This window comes from Marmota marmota, unplaced genomic scaffold (genome assembly GCF_001458135.2).
Source record: "Marmota marmota marmota unplaced genomic scaffold, marMar, whole genome shotgun sequence".
NCBI lineage: Eukaryota > Metazoa > Chordata > Mammalia > Rodentia > Sciuridae > Marmota > Marmota marmota.
The window spans coordinates 36,792,326-36,815,494 of NW_026000082.1; the positions used below are offsets into that span (position 1 = coordinate 36,792,326).

Consider the following 23,169-nt stretch of genomic DNA (forward strand, 5'->3'; position numbering starts at 1 on the left):
AGTGGGAAGGGTCTCACAGAGCGCCTGGCACAACATGAGCAGCACAGAGTGGCATCTGGGACCAAAGACCTCGGCAGTGCATAGACTTGATTTGAACCCCAGCTTTACTACCTGTTGACTGTGTGGCCTCAGGCAAGTTAACTGACCTCTCAGTGCCAGTTTCCTCGCATGTAAAACGGGGGTCTCCTCAAGGGGCTTCTGAGAGGATGAGCGCCATCACATAGCAGTCAACACTTGGCATATGTTCACTAGTGTTGTTATGACAGTAATTATTAGTTGGCTGTGGATAAAGAGCCTGTATTTTCCTGCCAAGAAGCCTGAGAAGGTCTTCGTGGAAGAGATGATCGATCCTGCAGCAGAGCTGGAAGGACGGTGGGGTTTGCTGCAGAAGGAGGGAATGGCACAGGCCACCCGTTCCCAGCCCTCGCAGCCACCCTGCAGGATGGGTTTGAAACTGGCCTGCAGAGGCTGACGGACGCTCCCAGTAGGCATGGCAGAGAGCAACGGGGCCGGATCTGAAACCAGGTCTTGGGGAGTCCAAGGTCCATGCTCTTGACACCTGCCTGAGCTCTCTTTTATGCCAAATTCTGTCTTGAAGGAGAGGTACTGGTGTTAAGTATCTCCACCCTCCCCTTCCCCCGGATTCCCTGAGGGAAGCTGCCCCTCTGCTGACCATGTAGCTCCTGTTCCCCCGGCACCTGGCGGACACAGCAGGGGTATAGTCACTACCTAGGAGAAACTGAGGCCGATCTTCCAGGCTGAGAATGTGTGGGGACCTGCTGGGACAGACTCCCTCCTGGCTCTAGCACCCTCCTTCACAGCCAGAATCCAGGCCCTGTTGGGCAGGGTGGAGGGCAGGGCTTCATCCACCAGTCAGGCTAGACTTGGGGCCACTCACTGCTTCCCTGTCCCAAGAGTAACAGGTGCCTGGAGGGCAGCCTCCCCAGCCCACATAGCCCTCTTCTCAGAGCTGCCCCGGGAACCATGCTTGTTGGACGGTCCCAGGCGCTGGCCAGCCCCTCCCCCAAAGGTCACTGACTGGACCAGGGTGGGCAGTGGCCCACCCTAGGCGTCAGCCTTCCCTCTTCTGAAGCAGGTGTAAGATGAGTTCCTGCCTCCAGGCCCCTCTGAGTGCTGAGCCACGCCATAGCCTTATAGTAATTCCCCCTTTGCCTTAGCTTTTCTGAGAGTTATAAAATTTTATTTTATTCCTTGCAAATAAAATAGCCTTGATAAAAAATCAAGGAGGAAGGAGAACTTCCCCTTCAAGCCCTTCCCCACTCCCCGGGCAGAGCTAACCACACTTCCTGACTCTGCCTGTGCCTTCCCCTTCCTCCTCCTCGTGACCATGACCTTTCTGAGCTAAGTGCCTCCCTCTGCCTATGGTGCCTATCGCAGGGTCAGGACTGGTCCACGCAGGTGGCTGGGGGACAAGGCCACCACACTACTGAGGAGGTCACAGATCTTCTGGGGTCCCTTGTCTAGGAAGAAGCAGAATCAGGATGTGAACCCAGATCTTCTTCCCCTGACCCCACCTGGTACTTCCCTGGGCTCAAAACCAGCTGTTCCCATGCCCACCTCAGTCTCCGCCCCTTGGCAGTCACCATGACTGATTTATCTCTGCTCTGGCATCAAGATGTTCCATAATAAGTGATGGAACAGAATTTGTGATTAAAACGGCTTGTACCAGGAATCAGGGAGCCGCTGTTGTCCCAGACTCTGTCCTTTTGGTGCCCATTCCTCACCAATCATACCAACTTCTTATTTTCTGGATTCCTGACACCTGGCAGTCAGCCTTGCTGATGGGGGAGACACCGGCCCTCCCAAGCCGGCAAATTCTCAGCCCAGCACAGGAGGCCCCTCCCACGTGCTGACCAGCCAACCCAGAGCCCGCCCCCGCCAGCTCCTGGGTCAAACCCTCATGGGTCAGTATCCCCCTGACCTAAATCAACCTGGGCACCAGACACCTGAGGAAAGTCCCCAGGTCCCAAAGTCTCTGGAAATTTTCCAAGTTAGCCAGGCCTTCCACATCACCCTGCCCTGCCCTGCCTTCCCTGGGACATCACAACAAAGGCTCTGGGCAGGGCCTTCCCTGGCCATCTGTGCACCCAGACCCACCCTGGTGCTTCCCCACGTGGCTTCCCCTGTGGCCCCTTCTCTTGGGGAACAATCTCCTTTCGATGGCACCAGCCTCTCTAGAATGTCATTATAAAGTGAGGCCCAGGCATGATCCAGAGAGAACAGCTTCTTTCAGGACACCGACCGCTATTAATCAAGACTCTGAAAGCCACAAAGCACAGGGACAATTCCTGCTCTTCCCAGATCAAGGCGCTCAGCGAGGCCTGGTGTGGGCACTCGGGCTGAGCCGGATCTGGGAATTCCCCGGGAATTCCTTCAGGATCCTGACTGTGCCCCTGTCACTGTGCCTGTGGACTTGAGGGGTGGTTGGTTACTCCTGGGCAGGGACGTGGCTGGGAGGGGAACAAGGAGACTTCTGGTTCTATAATGCTCTTGATCTGCGTGCTGGTCACGGTCACATGTGCCCTCTCTTTGTTAAAATCTCGCACCTAGGGCTATGATTTATACACTTCTCTGTATGTATATTTCAATTAAATGGTTAAGAAAAATATTCCCTGGGCTGGGAGGTAACTGAGTGGAAGGGCATTTGTCTAGCATGTGCAAGACCCTGGGTCCAATCCAGTGGGTGGAGCTGGGGCTGTAGCTCAGTTGGTAGCGTGCCTGCCTCGCCTGCACAAGGCCTGGGTTCGATCCCCAGCACCACCAAAAAAAAAAAAAAAAGTCTCTGGCTTTCAGCCTAAGATCATCAGTTTCTCAGGACAAGTTGGGAGGGGGGAGGGAGCAGCTCAGATCACCTCCTCTAGAAATCCCCCACCTGGCTGATCATCCAAGTCACCTGAGGCATTTTATAAAATAATGTAGACTCCAGGTTTGTAGATATGCTCAGCCACGATTTGCAGGTGGGTAAAGAAGAGGGGGTGAAAGGCAGAGATGAGCCCAAGGGGGAGAAGCCTGTGTATTTTAGGGCACCCCCAGGTACTTCTGGTGGCCAGCTAGGACTGGGGACAATTCATGAACTCCGCCGCTTCATTTCACAGAGACAGAAACCGATGTACAGAGAGGGCCCGAGACTTGCTGAGACCACCCACCAGTGATGACGGACTGGGAGAGGACCCTCTTCCTATCACAGCCCTAGAAGAATACGGTGGCCGCGCAGGGAGGGGAAATGACAGGCTTTCATGGAAAGAAGATCAAGGAGCAGGACACCAACGTGAGAAAATGTCACCTTGGCACAGAACAGACCCAACTCTGGTCCCAGCTACACAGGTCTCCTGGGCATGACGGAGCTGGCCGGGTCCGAGTCAATCCTGGCTCTGCAGAGAGCCCAGCTCCAAGCAAATCTGATGGCTTGTGTGTGTGCACAGTGTGCTCGGCTCATCAGGCGGAAGTAAGATGATAAAAGCCTTTGATTTTCCCCAGTGCCCTATTTATTCTTCCTGCCTCGTACCCTTCTTTGACACGCAGGGGTGACACAGCACATTGGAGGGTGCTCTAGCAAAGAGGGGACTCGGCCAGGAGTCGAGGCACGAAGGAGAGAGTACCCTGTGGCACATGGGTGAGGAGCAGGGCGTCATTGTCAGCCTGACCCTGTTTAAATTCTGGGCCTCACATAACCTCTCCAAAGGGGTAACAGCAAGTACGTGGCAAACCCTGGTCACTGTGCACGAGTGACTGCTCCGAGTGCTTCAACTGGCGAATTCACTTCATCCCCACAACCGCCAGGAGACAGAACTACTATTAGCCCATCTTACAGATGGGGAAAACTGTGGCTGCATTCAGTGTTATTTATTGTGAAGATTATCTGAGAAAATGCATGTGAGAACTAGCAGGTACCTGGGCAGAGCACAAAGCTCAATAAACATTAGTTGTCGTGATCTAGAAGTAATAGTATTCTAGTTCTGCTTCTGAACTTGCTATGTGATCTTCAGTATGTCACTTCTCATCTCTCGGCCTCAGTTTCCCAGTCCATAAAAGGAGGGGGTCTAAGTTCTTCACTGGCTCTAGGGTATTATCAGTCTCCGATTGATCCAGGAAAAAAAAATAAAACCTAAAATCCAAGATGCTGTACTCACAGGTATTGAGAAATGTGGACACTTGACATTAGAAACCCCTTAATTTTAAAAAGGCGCATTCCCTTTGACCTAATAATTGTACCTATGTGGATATAAGAAAATAATGAGAAAACCTGAAATGAAACCACCATTTGACCCAGCTATCCCACGCCTCAGTTTATACCCCCAAAATTTAAAATCAGCATACTACAGTGATGCAGCCATATCAATGTTTATAGCAGCTCGATTCACAATAGTTAACCTATGGAACCAACCTAAATGCCCTTCAACAGATGGATGGGTGAAGAAAATGTGGTACATATACACAATGGAATATTACTCGGCCATAAAGAAGAAATTATGGCTTCTGCTGGTAAATGGAAGGAACTAGAGAATGTCATGCTAAGTGAAATAAGCCAATCCCCCCCAAAACAAAAGCTGAATGTTTTCTCTGATAAGCAGATGCTGATCCATAGTGGGGTGGGGGGATAAGGAAGAAGGAAGGAACTTTGGTTTGTGTAGAAGGGAGTGAGGGGAAGGTTGGGGCTTTGGGGGATGGGAAGGACGGTAGAAGGAGAGAGACATTATTATTACACTATATAAATGTATGATTACACTACTGGAGTGACTCTGCACCATGTATAGCCAGAGGAATGAGAAGTTGTGCTCCATTTGTGTATAATATGTCAAAATGCATTCTGCTGTCATGTATAACTAATTAGAATTTTTAAAAAATAAGAAAAAAAATCAGAGATGGACACAAAGATTTACATTCTGCGATGTTGGCCGTTTGCAGTCACCCCAGATTAGAAATGACCTGCATATCCAACAATGGGAGTGTGTTCTACAACAGCTCAACAGATTATTGGGCAATCATTCAAAAAGCACACGTTGGCTCACTCTCATGGCTCTGGGGAAATATTCTACAAGTTAGATTAAGTGAAACAACCAAGATCCAAAACCTCATGTACAACATGGCCCTGAAACTATAATACCAGAAAAAAAGACACGAAGGAGATAAATCATGAACGCCGATTGCCTGCAACTACTGGAATATGTGATTCTTTAAAGCATCCAATCTTCTATGTAGGAATGCACTGCCTTCCCCTCTGCTTCTAAGCTGTGTCTCGACCTCCCTATTTTTATGGGTTTTAATGAGCATTTCCTTTCTCTCGGTTCCTGTGGCCCTGCATAGGTGGGGACCGTCTGTTTCTGCCTGCCACAGGCACGTGCACCCTGGATACATCTGCCAGTCAAAGCCGCGCTGTGTTGTTTTCTGGTTTGAAAAATGCAAAATTCCCAAACCAAGAGAAAAGTCCTTGCCTTGTAAGAGAAGGAAGCCTCGCCTCCGGAGGCGGCGCTGCTGGTGGGCGGGAGCTGCTGCAGCTGCAGTCCTGCGCGCTGGGCTCGGTCCATGGCGCTCTAGTGGCTCATCCTCAGGGCCCGGCCTGGACCTGGAGTGCCGCTACGCCATCCTCCCCGTGATGCTCACCTCCTCCCGGCTGCCATCTCCTCCTCGGCCAAACAGCACTGGAGGCTCTTCTGGCTGATCTATAGCTTTCTCTTTGGCTTCCCGGAGTGGAGAGCCAATTTCTGTCTCTCCCAAGCAGACAACGACGGTGCTGTGCTCTAGAGTGGTGGAGAGGGACATTAAAAATGCATGCAGAGCGAAACACAGTCCCCGCCTTGCTCCCTGAGAGCAGCGTCAGGACCACACTGGCCAGAGAGGCAGGGCCATTTGAGACACTGTATCATACCTTTGGCCCCCTGAAGACTGACATTGCTCATCCACCCCAAAAGTTTTCTCCTGGGTCCTTGGGCAATTCTTCCCTCTCCTACTCTTCTTGCTTCCTCCTATCATACCCTAAATTTAAACCCTCCTTTATTCCATAGGCTCTTAAGGACAGAAGTAGGATCCCCAGTGACGACCATCCCTGTTCACTTCATTGGACTGGTATTAACAGCACTTCTCAAACTTTTCTACCAAACAGAAAAGAAAGAGAAAATATGCTAGTGTTCCGAGGACTGCGGCCGAAACCCTACCACAGTGTAGGGAAATAAAAAATATAAAACCCAACATATGCACAAGAAAAACTCCAAACAAACAAAATTCATGTGATTTTGGATATTTAACATAAAAATATTTTAAATTGCCTTTGATCTGCCATGTTTTACCTTGGCCGGGTGATTTAACTTTTTAGGCAGCTTCCTGAGCTATAACCGATGGATACTAATATTCCTAACCCATGGGTTAGGATTTATTATTGTGAGGATTTGTTGCAATAAGGCTTGTAAAACGCATGCCCAGTAAACAGTTAATCAATGTCAGCTGCTACTAGTTTTAATTTTATTCTCACCAGTTTGATCATTTAATTTCCTCATGCATATTCTTCCTGTTCTCTCCCGTAACCATCCATGAGACAGTTATTAAGGGCTCACTGTGTGTTAAACAGACACCGTCTCTGCCAGGCCCCCAGGCTTTAGAAAACTGCCTATCCCATAGCTTCTAGTTCCTTCTGCCATCCCACCCTATGTCCAGGAATTCTGGTTCCTATTGTGAACAGCACATGCCTAAGAAATAGGGAGACTACCAAGTCCAGCACCCAGGAGACACCAGATGTGGCCTTCATGCCATGGCAGCCATGAGGGCCATTTGGCCTGAGTCTCACTTTGTCAAAGGGCCTCCTAACTGAACTGCTGCTGATGCCTCCAGTTGAGGCAGAATTCACAGACATGCACTCCCCAGGTAATGCCATAACTCACATCCCATAACCAGACTTGCAAAATTATGGGGAAAGCATAATTATTCTTCATTAGACTTTTATGTGTGTATGAAAGGCATTATTGTGTTATAGTTCTATATCCTTGCCTTGGCATTTTTAATATAACATGAGTCTTAGGAAGAGTGGTGTGGGGATCTTTCTGCCCGCGAGAGGCCCTGGGAAGCATCCAATCTGGACTTGAAGGGGCACTGGATCTGGGATTCCAGGAAGGCTTGCAGAAACCCCTGTTTGGCTGCTCCCTCCTGAGATCTAGTCCAGAGTCTGGGAATGACTCGTACACACACCTGCTAAGCAGCTGCTGTGCTGTGGTCACTTCAAAGTCAAGAACGCCTGACCCACCCTAATCAGCCACAGCTCCAGAGCACAACAAACAGACATGCCCAGCCCCACCCACAGGATGTCAGAGAAAGCACACCGGCCTTGGGGACCTGTGAAGGGGGTGGCAGGCATCCAGGCCTCCTAACCTCCTTTAGGCCAGCTGGTTTTCTAGTATTGCTTTTGGTTGTAGTGGTTTTAACTGGCTTTTAAAAAGCAGCTTCCCCGTTCCCTCTGCCTCAGAAACCCCCTGGCCTCTGAGGCATCTCCTGCAAAGACAGAAGGGTCTCCTAAGCTGGGTAAGCATCTTGCTCAGCTGGGAAGGCGTTTGGGCTGAAAGTCTCTGTGGAACTCTTTGCAAGCTGTACTCCCTTATAAGGCACCCATTCTTTGCCTGGTGGCTCTCTTTTCCTGATTTCAAAGTACTTTTCCAGGACTAACATATGTCCAAGAGGCAAGCAGCCAATGCTGTGTTGCCAGGCACCCCACGGTTAGAGCACACGGTCATTGACCCAAGAAATACAGAACTTGCTAGGTGCTTGCTTCCACTTCACCCCCCCACACACACACCTCTGATCTCAATGAATTATTTCAGCAGTCTCAAGAGCAGGTTCTTAAGAGGGAAGAACCCTGGCTTGTGCCCGCTAAGGCAGGGTTTGTATTAGAATTTGGATCTAAATGAAAACATAAATAAAACATGCTCTTTCCCACCACCTGACGATTCAGCTTCTGGCTGGCGAGTGTCAATTACGTGCCAAGCTTTCCCTTTCCTGGGCTTTGGCTCATGAAAGGGCTCCACGCTTCAGTCCCCTCCCACGGACCTGGATACTACTCCACACCTGGGTTCCAGCAGCCGGCGGCGGCGAAGACTGAGAATGCCTCCCCTCATCCCACCTGCTAACTCCGACTGCTATTTCCAGGATGCATGCACAAGAGTCACGGTGGCAAAGTTACTGCGTTTCGCTTCCTGGAAGCCCAGCATCACCGTCACTAAGGCAAGCCCGTGCCCACTCTCCTCTCATCTTCGATGAAAATGGGAAGGGAAAGAAAAAAAAACGGAGGCAACAGGACCCAAACCGACAAGGCAGGCGGCCGCAAGGAGGGAGGGTATTTATGATAAGGGACATTAGCTGATGACAAATGCGTTGCTTTTCCGGAAAAACGAAGGCAGAATTCAAGTCCCCTTTCTTCCCAGTCTTAATCGTGACTCACCGGCGGCGTTCGCTCGAAGGTCCACCTGGCCGAGGGTTCTGAGAAATGACTGGGGCTCTTGGTACAACCCGGAGGCACAGCCTCCTTAATTCCTTCCCAACTCGGAGCTGCCGGGTGCTGCAGTGTTTTGCTTTCAAATATCGCAATCTGATTTGTCTGGCATCCTGTCAGTCAGAAGCTGGCGGGGACTTGACGCAGGCGAGTGGTGGTGCGGAGGGGATGGGCGGGACATCCTCCGGCCATTGGCTGCGGCGCTAAGCTTGCTTGAAGCGTAGGAGAGAGACCTAGGGACCCAGCTGGGCGCTCACCTGGTGGGGTCCCCTCTAGTGGACGGAGGAAGAACGTTGGAGCAACCTTCCTCCCCGTCCTCTGGCAGTGCAGGAGAGCTCAGGAGATTGCTCACCTCCACCTGCCCGACAGGTGTCCTCCCTTCTTATTCTCACGCCCACCTCCGGGCTTTGCTATTCCCGTATTCCACGTCCCCAAAGCCTAAACGTCCTTCCAGACCTAGCTCCCCTCCAAGTCCTCGAGTATACTGGGAGCCAGACGTACCTCTTCTGTCCTGCCCTCCGGTGCCACCTGTTGTCTGGGCTCCACATCGCGCTTCCCAGCACATCTGCAGCTTAGCAATACCGAAGGGCGGCCCGCGAGCCTTCCACCCGACTGCCCTTTCCCCCGTGTTGAGCTGTACTAATGCCATCTCTGTGGAGCTTTGCAGATGTCAAAACGCTCTCCATCGCACACGCATTTTCACGCGCACGCTTTTTGGTTCAGATCCTCAGAGCAACTTTGAGAGGGACACTGACCTCACGCCCATTTTACAGACGAAGAAGTGACATTTGGGAGAGACCTCAACGAGGAGAAAGAACAGTTCTGGGTTCAGATCCCGGAGCAGGGAGAGCTCCGAGAGAACACTCGAGAGGGCGGGGAGAGCGTTGCGGTAGGAGCCACCCAAAGGCCGGCGGGGCTGGTGCTAGGAGCTGAGATCCGAGTAACGCGCCAAGGACAGCTTCTAATCTGTTCGGATTTCATCCTACATTTAAAGAGAACCACGGAATAAGCAGGGAAGTGACAAGGTCACCGTGACCATTCTGAAGCAGGGGGGCTCTTGGACTATTAAATGGCCGCCCCGGTATAGTTCCCCGTACCCACATTCTGTGGTTTGCTATCATCATAAACAGGGCTTAGAAGGAGGTGAATTCTCAGCTTTATTCCTGGAAGTGGGAGCTTTGAGTGAGCAAAATTCTAAGGCTTTTGGTCTATCCCAAGATTTCTGAAGACTCGCCTGGATGAAACTGAATTAGTTCCCCCACAGCTCTTGCGAATAATTAACCCGAACCCTAAAATTCTGGCAGCTTCCCTGCGGATTTTGAAACGCTTCTGACGATTGGTCAATAACTTTCCACGGCCAAGAAACGGGAGACACCATTGGCTGGACGTAGCGGGCGGACTCCGAATGTTAGTCCTGTGGTTGCCATAGCGACCGGGAGGCTGGGCGGTCCAGATTCAATACCCCTGACCTACAGGTAGGAGGCGGTTCCAGTTAGGGGCGGGTCCCTGAGGTCCTGAGGAGGAGCACACGGCGCAGCCCATGGGACGCCCCCTGAGATCCGCAGCCCCCGGGTGCGTACGGAATCCCGGTGCCCCTTCCCGGAGGTGTGCCCTCAATGTCCCCGCCCGCGGCTCGCCTTCTCCTCCCAGCTCCTGTGAGCGGCGTGGACGCCCGACCCCTTTGCCTCAGCCTTTGCAAGTGCACAAACGTTTGGGGGGTCCGGTGCCGGGTGGTGGGAGAGCCGCAGGTTGCTGAGCGCTAACCCCCGGTCCACCCACACCATCGGCTGCCCCTCAGCAAATGCCTTTCCTATTTGGGGACTTGATTTACCCGTATGTAAGACGGAAGGGTGACACTGCAGTCTAATGGTCACTAGTCGGCCGCTAGAGTGCCTTCCAGCCCTCTGACACACTTTCTGTCTAAAAAGCATACCTAAGGGGGTTATTAGTCTGAGAGTGCTTTGAAAAATGTAAAATGCTTCCAAGATGTTTGATAGCATATCACTAAATCGTTAAAAATCAACTGTAGTCAAAACTACTTAGGCAAATTCCATAAAATTCCACAAAAAGTAACAGTATAGCTGGCTTAGTATATGTACTAATATATCTTGATATACCAATGTACATACCTATCTGTATACATATGATATATTGATATGCCAATATATACTTAGTACATATTGATATACCCTCTACAGTAATATGTGTAAAATACTATAGTATAAATGCATAAATTAGCTATATAATAACATTTTTGTAAAAAGAGATGGTAGAATGAGAGCATGCCTATTGTTATAATTATGTGAGTTAAATATAGAATCTAGTTCTGGGAAGATCATAAACAAATGAATTAATGATATACAAAATAAGATTGGGTAGTGAAAAGTGCTTTCAAAGAAATAAAGTAGAGTAAGGGTCTGGAGACAGATGGGCTGGTGCTTCTTAAGAAAGGGTGGTCAGGGAAGACATTCCTAAGAAGGTTTGAGCAGAAGCCTAGACGATTTTAATGACAGGAACGTTGTCCATAGAGTGAGAACAGGTAGTCTCCATGCCACAAGGGAGATATTACAGAAGCCAAGACGTCCCTGGGGGAAGAGGGTTAGTCTTTAGTCTTAATAACTGCTTTCAAATTCTTGAAGTATAGTCATATAGAGTATCTCACTGTGACTCACAATAAGAAAGGCACTTACTTTACATTATAACCCAGAGCACACACATACACATAAAAATTTCACAAACCTAAATTTTGAAAAATCACCAATGAAGAAGAGAAATAAGATTTTTATTCTGAGTGGTTCCAAGGTTAGAAGTCAGGTGGGCTAAAGGGGGGGGGGAGGAATTCACTTTGATATAGGAAGGAACTTTCTAGCAATTAGAACTGCCCAACAGTGATGCCTCATTGAATTTTCAAACTGCATTCTGAAGAACCTTAGCATTCTGTGAAAATTCAAAACAGTTTCAAATGTTTGCTTTGTATTTTGGAACTGTATGCAACATCTAGCTTTTCTCATGGTCACTCAAGTGTAGTAAATGTCCAACTTTGCATGTTAACATTTAGTGTGTGCCACCTTAGACATTTCCCTGGAGGTCAATTGTGAGCAGAGGTCAGGCTTCATGGGTTTGAAGCCTGATTCCACCTTACTCCTCGTAGGATCTTGGACAAGTCACCAAAAGCTTCCCTCTAAACTTCAGCCCTCTTGTGTGTAAAACAGTGGTGACACCTCACTCGATTACTGTAAGGATTGTGTGAAGTCTCTGTACAGGGGGCCATAAGTGCTCAATAAATGATAGCTATTATTTGAAGCTGTTAGTACAAAGTCTCTGTTTATATCAAATCCTAACGTTAGAAGAGCCTCCTGAGGTCAGGCTGCATCAACTGCTTCAGTGAATCATCATGCTAATCCTCACAAGTGTCCTGAGAGGAATGTGCTCTCATCCTTTCCAGTTTAGGAAGGAAGAAATGAGCCCAGAAAACTAGACCTATTTAGTGGCAGGACTAGAACCCTGAACACAGGACTGGATACCCTTGACTGCTGCACCTGGGAATTGCTTAAATCTATGAGTTGGTCAGGAGGAAGGTATATCTTCACTGCTCTTTCTCAGATTCTAGGCCCGTGACAACCTGTCATGTACAGTTGTACAAACAAGTACCCCAGTGAGGCACCCCTGAGCAGTGCTCCGTCCACACCTGGGCTGCACCAACTCCCCTCTCGACTTCCCAGGTAGGTTGGGGAGGGCTGGGAGGTAGCAGTGCTGTCGTTGGGTGGCAGGGATAGCGATTGTTTTGAACATTTCCATAATTTCTAACAATTTTGCAATATTTTGATAAGTTAGATGCATTATTATTATAATAAGAGAATAATTTTTAAAAAATATTTTTTAATTGTAGGTGGACACAATGTCTTTATTTTTATTTATTTATTTTTATGTAGTGCTGAGGATCAAACCCAGTGCCTCACCCACGTTAGTCGAACACTCTACCACTGAGCCACAACCCTAGCCCCAATAAGAGAATAATTTTAATCACCATAATTCTAGAATACTGATGCATTTTTTTTTAGTAACAGTTTTATTGAAGTTAGGGAAGAGGATGGTTCTTATTGAAACAATCAGCATTGAAGGGTTTGTGAACGGGGTTGTTTTTCTAGACCGTTAAAGATATTGTTACAATGGAGTGGCGATTGTGCTGTGATCATTATTGATTTTTTTTTTCTGTTATTTTGAATCTCTTAATTTCTTGGAGGGTAATACCAAGTAATTCAATTAAATATTAAATTCTGAGTATAGATTACCAACCAATGAAGGTTGAGAAATGTGGCTGAAGGTGACAGACTAAAGTAAGGAACAGATACCTGGGGGAGGGGGTTTAGCTTAGCATAAAATTATTTATTTAATCCTTCATTCATTAGTATTTACAAATGGTATAAGTTCGGGCCCGGGGAGTGGGCAAGATTAACCCCAAGTCCACTCATGAAAAAATGAACCCTGGAAATTAGACTGTCTGTGCTGATCACAACTAAAAAGTAGACCAATGTGTAAACTCTTTTTAGATGTCAGAGAACAGGCAGTGCCACACAGCAATTCCTGAGGCTAGAAAAGCAAAATGAGCCCTACAGTTGTCCCCACTAAGACTGTAGACAGTTTCCAGGCCACATTATAAGGGTGGAGGGAGTGATACAAAGAAATTCTGGATTTCTGAGTTGAGGGGTGCTACAGTTTGGATCTTGAATGCACCCCAAAGGCCCATGTGTTGAAGGCTTTGTTCCCAGACCGTCACTATCGGAAGGTAGCAGAACCTCTAGGAGCAGTGGCCTAATGAAGGAGTTGGTCGCTGGGGGCGTGCTCTTGAAGAGGATATGGGGTCCCTGGTCCCTTCCTGTTTCCCTTTGCTTCCCATCTGCCATGAGTGAATAGGCCTCCTTTGCCATGTGTTCCCACCATGGAGTAAGGTGCTGCCACAGGCCCAGAGTGAAGGGCCAAGCAGCTACGGATTGAAACCTCTGAAACTGTAACTCCAAATAAGCTTTTCCTCCTTTTAAGTTGATTATCTCAGGTATTTTGTCACCGTGACAGAAAGCTGACTAACAGAAGGAGTTAGAGATCAGAGTTTCAGGGAGGCTAAAGAATCCAGAATTTACAAGCTAGAATACCAGAGGTGGGGAGCTGCAGACAAAAAAGTTCATAAATCTAAAGAGGGGTCTCCCCAAGTCTTCGGCTGAGTAATACTCTGCTCATGCATGAAAAGAAACTAAGACTGAGGCAGAGGGCAGCAGGCTGAGCACTTTCTGGGGCTACTCAGAATGGTCACATTTCATGTTCCCATGAACCAGAATGGAGAGGCATTGGATTAGAGAGGGGCTGGGGAGAGTCACAGAAGCGCATGCCCTAGTAGTTCCCAGGTAAAAAGGTGCTCTGCACCTTTCAGAGTTTGAAATCCTGGAAGGATCATCTATAAGTTACTGAGAAGTACGCCAGAGGCGGGGGAGTACAACATTCTTTTCAAGAATACATCACAGTGCATCACTCAGCAATGTAATTCACAATATCTAGTCCCCATACAAAATCGCCATGAGAAGACATGGAGAAATATGACCCACATGCTGGGGAATAACCAATCAATAAAATAGTCCCAGAAATGGCAGAGATTCTAGAACTAGCAGAAAAGGACCTTAAAGCAACTATTATAAATCTTACAAATATGCTCAAGGACGTAAAGGAAAACAGGAACACGAGGAGGCTAGGAATGGAAGAGGCTTTTTTTTTTAACTTAAAAAATTGTTTTTAAAACAAAATAAAAGTTCAATTGATAGCATATGCAGAAGCTTAGACACTATGGAAGGTGAGAGAGAGGTGTGTGGGGGGGGCTGAGGACATAACAATATAGGAAAGGAGAGAGAAAGCAGAAAAAAAGAGAAAACAGTCACTGAAAAATAAAAGATTAAAAAAGTAAAAATAAAAATGAAAAAACAAAACAAAACAGAAACAACCAGTGGTTGAAAGTTTTCCAAATTTGATGAAAACTATAAGTGTACAGATTCAGGAAGTTCAGTGGAGCCCAAACATTTAAAAGCATTAAAGAAAATTATGCCCTTAAATCAAATGGCCGAGGGGTAATTAGAGTAATTAAAATCATAGAAAGTAGAACGGTGGCAGCCTGGGAGTGGGGAATATGAAGGAAGTACCATCTTGTATTAAACACCAAGGAGAGTTTCACTTCTGCAAGATGAAAGATTTGTAGAGCTACATGGTGGTGATGGTTGCACAATATTATGAATTGAATTCCAAATTCCACTGAACTGTATACTTAGAAATGGTTAAGATATTGTTTCCAATTAAAATAATAATCACTTGAAATTTTTTTAAAATCTCAAAGATATGGAAATGGTTAATATGGTTAATTTTTTGTGTGTATTTTAACACAATAAAAAATTGGAAAACATCAAATTGCTGTATAAAAGTGATAAACAAAAGATTAAAAATAGGTAAATAAAAAGACATATTAATGGGCCGGGGGTTGTGGCTCAGCCGAAGAGCACTTGCCTAGCTCGTGTGAGGCCCTGGTTCAATCCTCAGCACCACATGTAAATAAAAAAAAAAAAAAGGTATTGTGTCGACCTACAACTAAATTAACCAAATATATTTTTTAAAAAGACATATTACTTACAGAGGAGAAGAATTATAATAGACTTCTCATAAAAAATTATGCAAGTTGGAAAATAATGGATGAATATATTTTAAAGTGCTAGGGAGAGTTGATAGTAGGGGGAAAACCTGATGAATCCAATGGCCAGTGAAAATAACTCTCAAAAAAATGAAAGAAAATGATGACCATTTCAAACAAACAAAAACCTAGAAAGTGTGTTATCAGAAGATCTGCTTTGCAAAAAATGCTACTAGAAGTTCTGTAGATAGAAGCACAATGGTGCCAGACAGAATCTTGGATTTACACAGGATTAAAAAGCACCCAAAATGGTAAACATCAAATACATTTATTCTTATTTTAATCTCTTTAAAAGATAATTGAGTGGTTACATAAAAAAATGTGAGATTCATAATATATGTAGGACTATTTTTTTCAGTTGTAGTTGGACATAATACCTTTATTTTATTTATTCATTTTTGTGTGGTACTGAGGATCAAACCCAGGGCTTCCAACATGCTAGGTGAGTACTCTACCACTGAGCCACAACCTCAGCCCATAGAACTACTTTTATTTCTATATACTATCAATAAACAATTGGAAATTGAAATTTTTTAAAATTCCATTTTCATGACAAAAATATGATTTACCTCTAAGATTCAATTTAACAAAATATGTGCTGTATCTGTACACTAACTACAAAATATCACTGAGAATTTTAAAAAGACCTAAACCTAAGCAAGGCATAGTGGGGCACACCTATGATCCCATTGACTCAGGAGGCCGAGGCAGGAGGATCCCAAGTTCAAGGTCAGCCTGGTCAATTATCGAGCTCCTGTCTCAAAATGAAAAATAAAAAGGGCTGAGGATGTGGCTCAATGGTAAAGCACCCCTGGGTTCAACCCCCAATACCAAAAAAAAAAAAAAAAAGGTTAGATCCCCAGCACTGCAACAAACAAACAAAAACACTGAGGAAGGAAATGTTGGTGAGGATTTGGAGCAATGGAAACAAATAATGATACATGCAACAGTTTGGAAGATTTCCAAAGGTGTCATTCTAAGTGAAAAAAAAAACAGACATGACAGTACTTAATGACCAAAAGCATTTCTATCAGGTGGGGCAGGTACTGACTGCAGAAGGACTTGGGAACTTGCTTGGGATGAAGGTAAATTTAATATCCTTATCATGGTGGTATCATTAGGGATTGAACCCAGGGGTACTCTGCCACTGAGCTGCACACCCAGTCCTTTTTATTTTTATTTTGAGATAGGGTCAACACTGATGAATTTTTATTGTACATCAGTTATACCCCAGTAAAGCTCAATTTGTAAGATGAAAATAAAATTCAGAGCTTTAAGTAGCTCTGTCAGCAACATCAGCAGCGAGCTCTCGCAGATCTCCTACTGCAGACCACACAAAGTGCGGGGGACTTGGGGGTCACAGAACTTGGTGAAGCTCAGCCTCTACCCAACAAGATTTCTCAGTGCAGCCTGTAGATAGAACAGAACCCCACTGTGATAATACCAGTGTGAAATGGTCCCTACAAATGTTGCATTTTGCAGTTCTAGGTGCTTAGAAGAAGAGTTAGCAGAGGTTTTCCACAAACAAATGGAATGCATCACAGAACTTTGCTAACATGGACAACTTTGCACAGAAGGACGAACGCCTTGGTAGACCTTCCAGACACACCAACAAGATACAGAAAGGTCCAGTCAATTTCAATAACCCGTCTGTGCCAGGAGAAGAGGGCTCTTGACAGTACATGAGAGCACACTGGGTGGGGATATAGCAAATCCTGGGTTGTGTCCAGCAGCCACCCTGAAGGATTGCCTTAGCTCCTGCTGCCCTAACGGTGATGACTGGGAAGAAAGTCCTCAACAACAACAAAAAGACAGACTTGTTATTCCCGTGTATCTGTTAAGAATCACAGTCCTCAAATTTTAGCTGTGTAAGAGATCTTGTCTTCTTTGATTCCTAAAACTCAGTGTAAGTTCTCACCGAAAGCCCCCATTCTTTTGCTTTTAACTGATTTCTGGGTTTATAGTTAAAGTTTGTTTCTTACAGGCAGCCAAGAGTTGGGTCTTTCTTTCCTACTTAACCTGACCATCCCTGTCTTTTTTCTGATATTTTAGACTGCATGTATTTAATGTGATTTATTCCTATGTTGTTTAAGTCTGTTGCTTTGTAAATTGCTCTTTATCTGGCCTGTTTATTCTTTCTTCTTCTTTTTTTTTTTTTTTTTGTCTTTTATATTGTTCTTATGCTTCTACTTTCTCTCTTTTGTTATTGGGAATAACTCTTTGTAGTATTTTCCTCACGGTTGCTATAGAGCAAAGTTTGGCAAAATGTGGCCTTTGGGTCAAATCTGACCTGCTGCCTGTTTTTATAAACAAAATTTTGTTGGAACACACCTATTCCTATTTACTTATGTATTATCTGTGGCTGCTTTTACTCTGGAATGGCAGAGTTGGATGGTTGCAGCGAAGACGATGCAGTTGGCCAAGCCTAAAATAATTACTATCGAGCCCTTGATAGAAAAAGTCATTGATCTCTTCTTTAGACTTTATAGAAAACATCTTTAACTTATCACAACCAACCATGAAGTGATGTCCTCACACTTCACATGGAGAAGAGCCTTAAAGCAATATATTTAAATTTTTCTCTTTGTGGCCTTTGCGTTGTTATCATCAAACATTCTACTTCTACACATAGATATTATAAACCCCACACGACTTTGTTATTATTTTTGCTTTAAACATTCCAATTGTTTTTAAACCGATTCATGTTTTATATTTATATTTAAAACGATCCATTGATACTCATAATTTTATATTTTACATATACCCAAATATTCACTATTTCCAGACTCTTCATTCCTCTATGTAGATCCAGGTTTCCCATTGGTATCATGTTTTCTTCTGCGGGAAGGACCTGCTTCAGTGTTTCCTATAGGTCCAGTTTGCTGGTGATCCATTCTTTCCATTTTCATATACTTTAGAATTTTTTTGGCCCGGCGAAGCAGCACACATTGATTGCCCTTCTCAGAGATCCCATTCTTCTTTGGCCAGTTTCAGTGACTTGATTGTTTCGTATATTTCACCCATTAATTTTTTTTTTCTTTCTGACTAGGAAGGCAATTCCAGCCCCATTTTGGCTGGAGACGGAGTTTCAGTCCCCCAGAGGGTTTTTTCAGGTCCTGTTTCACCGTGTTCTCTCATCAAGAGGGCGGCTGGGGCTCTGCCATCTCTGTAGCCAGAGCCTCCATCTCAGTCACCTTTCCTTCTCCTGGGAGAATGGCCTCCTTGTACCCTCTTCTAACCCCCTGTCTGTACTGCCTCCTCTATAAACCCTTTGTTAGTTTACAAACTTAGGCTTTTAGAGACCAAAGTCTTGCAGCTGCTCTGCTCATTGACTTGCTGGAGCACATCCTTAAGGCAAAGGGTGCGTCGCCATCACCTACGTAAATGAGGAGCAGTGGCAAAGGGAGGAAAAGAGGGAACGTGCACTGCTCTCTCCGCACTTTCAGCTTTTTCTACGTGCTCCATGCTCAGCCCAGGCAAATGAGGCTAGAGTGTCCCTGTCTCCATTATTTCATCATTCATTTATTGAGGGCTTACCATGGGCCTGGCTCAGGAGGGGGAAGCACAGTGTAGTAATTAAGAGCCTGTGATCATGAGACAAATCATGTTCAAATCCCAGCTGTTCTAGTTACGGCTGTGTGATTTGGGTGAGTAACTTAACCCCTCTGATCTCAGTTTCCTCATCTGTAAGGCTGGTTCCTACTAGTACCCCAGAGAGGCTTCTATTAGCATTGGGTTTTCCTCCCTGGAAAAGAGTTTGGCTTTTTCAAAAACTCAAAGACAGCCAGGTGCTGTGGAGCATGCCTGTAATCCTAATAACTTGGGAGGCTGGGGTAAGAGGATGGCAAATTTGAGGCCAGCCTCAGCCACTTAGAGGGACCCTAAGCAACTTAGTGAGACACTGTCTCAAAATAAAAAGTATAAAGGACGGAGGATATAACTCATGGTAAGGTACAATCCCCAGTACTGGGGGAAAAAAATCAGAGACCAAGAAACCCGCCTACAGGATTGTTTTCAAGCAAACACACACCACTGCTGTCCACCCACACCCCTTTCCTTTCTCTCGGCCATCTGGTTCCGCGGCCACGGTATCTTCTCCCTGAGGTTGAGGATTCTGAGGTCAAGATGCTTTGGCTTACTGCTGTGAACAGCCCAGAGTCAGGATGGACCCCACTCAAACTTTGGCTGGGGTGTCAACACCAATGAGTGGGGAGGGGGTCTCGGGAGGGTGTGAGAAGGTCCCTCACTCACACATGAGGCTTCCTGTGGGGGGTGAGCAGGCCTTAACTATTCCAAAATGGTTTGGGGACAGGGAGACCGGCTGGCAGGGGGCCTTTGTTGTGTTAGGGGTGGGGCTGGAGGGAGGGCAGGGGCTTTCATGGTTTGAATTCAGGAATGTCCCAGAAGGGAGCACCGGGCCCTGTCATCAGCCTTCCCGCAGCCGGAGCCGGGTGGGGTGGAAGGGGAAGAGGGAGGGGTGGGGCTCAAAAGCGGTGAGCCCTGTGCTGAACTCACAGGCTGGAGTTTGTAATCGACCTGTTCAGCAGATTGACACTGTCAAGTTCTAGCAACTGGGACAACTTCCCAGACCGAGGGAGGGGGACACATCTTTTGAGCACTTCTACGCCCAGCCCAGACATCCACAACGTAAGCCTAGCTTTCTGGAAGTGACCCCCTTTCTGCTTTTGAACCCCACGCCTGCTCAAAGCAGAATCCGCCACCTGCCTTGCACAGCGTCCTAGAGTGCGAGCCACTCCACTCTCTGCGGATCTCTAGGTGACCGACCCGGTTCCCCTCTTTCCCTTCTTCCTTCCTTTTGCCTGTGACTGACTGCTTCAGTGTGCTTATGTGACCTCATCTCTTTAGTGTGAGACTGGAGAGGGGGAAACCCCAACAACTTACCAAAAGGAAAAGAAAAACAAGTGGGGAAGACTTTTTTTGAAAATTCAGTTTCATGTTTGTCTCTTGTCAAAAGGCAAGTTTCACTGGGCGTGGTGGCACACGCCTGTAATCCCAGTGGGTCAGGAGGCTGAGGTAGGAGGATTGAGAGTTTGAGGCCAGCCTCAGCAAGTTAGGGAGGCCCTAAGCAATTTAGTAAGACCCTGTCTCAAAGTATTAAAAAAAAAAAAAAGGGCTGGGGATATTGCTCAGTGGTCAAGTGCCCCTGGGTCCAATCCCCAGTAGAAAAATAAACCAATAAAAGGCAAGTTTCTCTTCTGTTCCATTTAAAATAAAACTTTAGTGTACACCTCTGTGTTTTCTGTATTTGTCAGTTCATTTTTTTTTGGTGCTGATTTTTATTTTGTTTTTGTGGTTTAGGTTTTACTGCTGCATATCCAACAAAACCCTCCATTCCTTTTAAATCACAAATTCCAGTAGCTCCAGAACAAGAAAAAAAAGGATTTAACAGTCAAGCCAAGAGATTTTATCATAAGCAGGTAATGACACTGTGTTGGAGGTGGGTTATTTTTGGATTTTAGCCTGAAGACATGTTGTGAGTCTCTCTGTGAACAGCAGAGGGCAGTGTCGTCAAAGGAGTCACAGCCTCCTCCCCGCCCTTGCGGCCATTGGGGGGCTGTAAGACTGTCTGGGGACCTTACAGCAGCCTTTTCTGGACCCATGGTGTCAAAAATATTGAAGTGAACCACATATCTTTAAAAAAGTATATTTGAAGATTATAAAAATACAAAATTCCCCCAATCCCATGTGTACTCAGTTAAAAAAAAAAAAGTCTCACTCTAGTCCATATTACATGGGAAGAAATCACGATTTTCTTCAAATAACATGAGGGAGGAGTCCAATAAATTTAGAATCACCTTCGTGAGGAGGCCCGCACACCTTTTCCAAAAAGCTTCCTTAAACAATAGCTCATGACTGCGCTCCTCCCTCTGCACCCTCTTCCCCACATTTCTGTGTCTCCTTACCCTCTTTTCTACTTTGGGGTTTCTGGGGCCTGGCCTTCTCCCCTCTCACCAGCAGGGGGCCGAGGCAACTCCATGGTTCATTCCCTCATTGAACCCTCCTCTGGAGGAGCGATGGCCTCAGTCACCTTGTGCTGTCTTGTAAATGTGGTCATCCTGCCACCTTGCCCAGGAGGTCTAGGGTCTGAACACGGGCGAGGTGTGACGCTGAGGGCCCCGGCTTCCTCAGCCTGGTTCCTCCCCCGTGAGCAGGAGTGAGGAGCCAGAGGGCGTTGGCAGCTCACGCGAGATATTTTAGGATTTTAAGAAGCAAACAATAAGGAATACTGTGCACACCCCCCACCCCCCCACACACACTTTTTAAAATTACTTGTAGATTTCCCCAAAGAGGATAAATATTTGCTCAGGCATTTTCTCTCCTTTCTAGTTTCTCTGGATCTTAGCTGCCAGGCCCTTCTCCGCTGCCATCTGGGTTTCCACGTGGCAATCTCACCACACCATAATGTCCCTCTGCAGGGTGATTGCAGCCCGGCCTCACCACTGATTGATCCCTGCCGCGTGTCAAATCCCTTTTAGGTTGTTCCTCTCCTCCGCAGAACAATGCTAACAGGGAGGGTTTATTATTTTAATTTAACAGAAGAGGAAACTGAGTCTTAGGGAGGTAGAGTGACCCACCCAAGGTCACACACGAAGGGTTGGGCACAGAAGAGGCGCTCAATAAATATTTGCTGACTCAGCGTTGGAAGAATTAGCTCTCAGCCCAGGCCCAGCTCACTCCAAAGCCTCTTGCGCTTTCCACACTGCACCACGCCTGCTTTTGTGGCCTGCGAGGCCATAAATTTGGCTGATGGAAGTCAGCATGTGTCTAGAAAGGGCGCTGGCAACTAGAGCTCTGGCCAGGGCGAGATGTGAGTGATTGGGTCTGGAGACGCAGGTCCAGAGACCTCAGGGGCCCGACTTTGATAAATTGTCATTTAAAACACTAGCATTTTCAGAACATTTTCTACCAAAGAAGCCAGGGTGGCAGCCAGCCGAAGCTACAGGCAGCATCAAACACAGAGTCAGTGCGCTCCGAAGTTTGATCCCCACTTTTCAAATATGGCGACACTACGTATTTGAACTTGATGTTAAAAGCATGGAGGTTAATGGAAAGGGCATGGGATCCCAGATCAGGACCCCCGCCGTGTTCCATTCTGTCACTGGGTGCTGTCACACCAGCTGTGTGTCTTTTCTAGGCTTCAACTTCCTCATCTGAAACATAGAATTCAGGTCATATGTAGACACAGAAAATCAACAGAGCACTGAGAAGCTAAGGAGCTTGCAGAACATCACCCAATAATTTAGTGAGGCAATGCGAGTTAAAAGGCTCCCCGCCCTCCTCAGGACAGGAACCGTCCACACCCCGAGCCTGAGCTCATCCCTGGCCTGAATCCTCACCTCCCGTCGGGGCCCACTAGTGTGTCTGGAGCACGGGGAATGGGTGCCTCCGGAGGGCGCTCCTTCCTCCCCAGGCCAACTGTGCAAGGCTGTGGCCTCCTTGCCAGCTCACGGTCCCCAGGAGATGGCCGCTAGGGGGCAGAGTCCTTCGCAGGGCTTGGTGTCTGCACGGACAATCTGTGCGGCTGGACCTTCTCTACCTGTGTGCATCTGGCTGGTCCTCTGCACTCAGGCGGAGCCGGGCCTGCATGTCACCGAGCACAGCCCCGGGACCTGCTGGAAGTTTGCTCCCATCTCCCCTTTTCATTCCCAATTCACCATAGGTCGAGGGCACCTTCTCCCAAGCTGGGTGGCCCTAAGGACGTGCGAAAGCCCATCTGTGAACCAGAGAAAGCAAAGCTGGGGCTGCTGCCTCCTCCGTCCCTCCCTGGGTTGCTCATGGGGTTCAGGAGCACTTAGAAAACCACGGACCTGGCCACCCGCCCTCCCCCACACCTTGCCTCTCAGGTTCGCAGGTGGTGAGGGACCCGTGTCCCAGAGAGGGCGTGTGCCCTGGGGAGATGCCAGCTCTCTTACCTGTTGGTCTGTACTCTCTGCAC

The 23,169-nt window shown here is 47.0% G+C and overlaps 2 protein-coding genes across 9 annotated transcripts in view; one reads left to right on the plus strand and one right to left on the minus strand.

Annotated features, from left to right (window-relative positions):
* The window catches only part of Nipal3 (NIPA like domain containing 3), a 45,289-nt gene extending 36,692 nt beyond the window's left edge, over positions 1-8,597 (minus strand). For 2 of the 3 annotated variants that reach the window (XM_015485509.2, XM_048816080.1), the window contains exons 1-2: positions 8,441-8,597; positions 5,454-5,759 (exon numbers count right to left, since the gene is read on the minus strand). In XM_015485509.2, coding sequence (XP_015340995.1) covers positions 5,454-5,546 — 93 coding nt within the window. In that variant the 5' untranslated portion in view covers positions 5,547-5,759; positions 8,441-8,597. Of the gene's footprint in view, positions 1-5,453; positions 5,760-8,067; positions 8,241-8,440 lie in introns of those variants that run through there. The other variant, XM_048816079.1, reaches the window with a different exon arrangement.
* Positions 8,598-8,687: 90 nt separating this feature from the next.
* Stpg1 (sperm tail PG-rich repeat containing 1) overlaps positions 8,688-23,169 on the plus strand; it is a 40,924-nt gene continuing 26,442 nt past the window's right edge. The window contains exons 1-4 of one of the 6 annotated variants that reach the window (XM_048816083.1): positions 8,688-10,063; positions 12,095-12,213; positions 16,695-16,838; positions 20,532-20,650. In XM_048816083.1, the coding sequence (XP_048672040.1) occupies positions 16,769-16,838; positions 20,532-20,650 (189 nt within the window). In that variant the 5' untranslated portion in view covers positions 8,688-10,063; positions 12,095-12,213; positions 16,695-16,768. Of the gene's footprint in view, positions 10,064-12,094; positions 12,214-16,694; positions 16,839-20,531; positions 20,651-23,169 lie in introns of those variants that run through there. The other 5 variants (XM_048816082.1, XM_015485511.2, XM_048816081.1 and 2 more) reach the window with 5 other exon arrangements.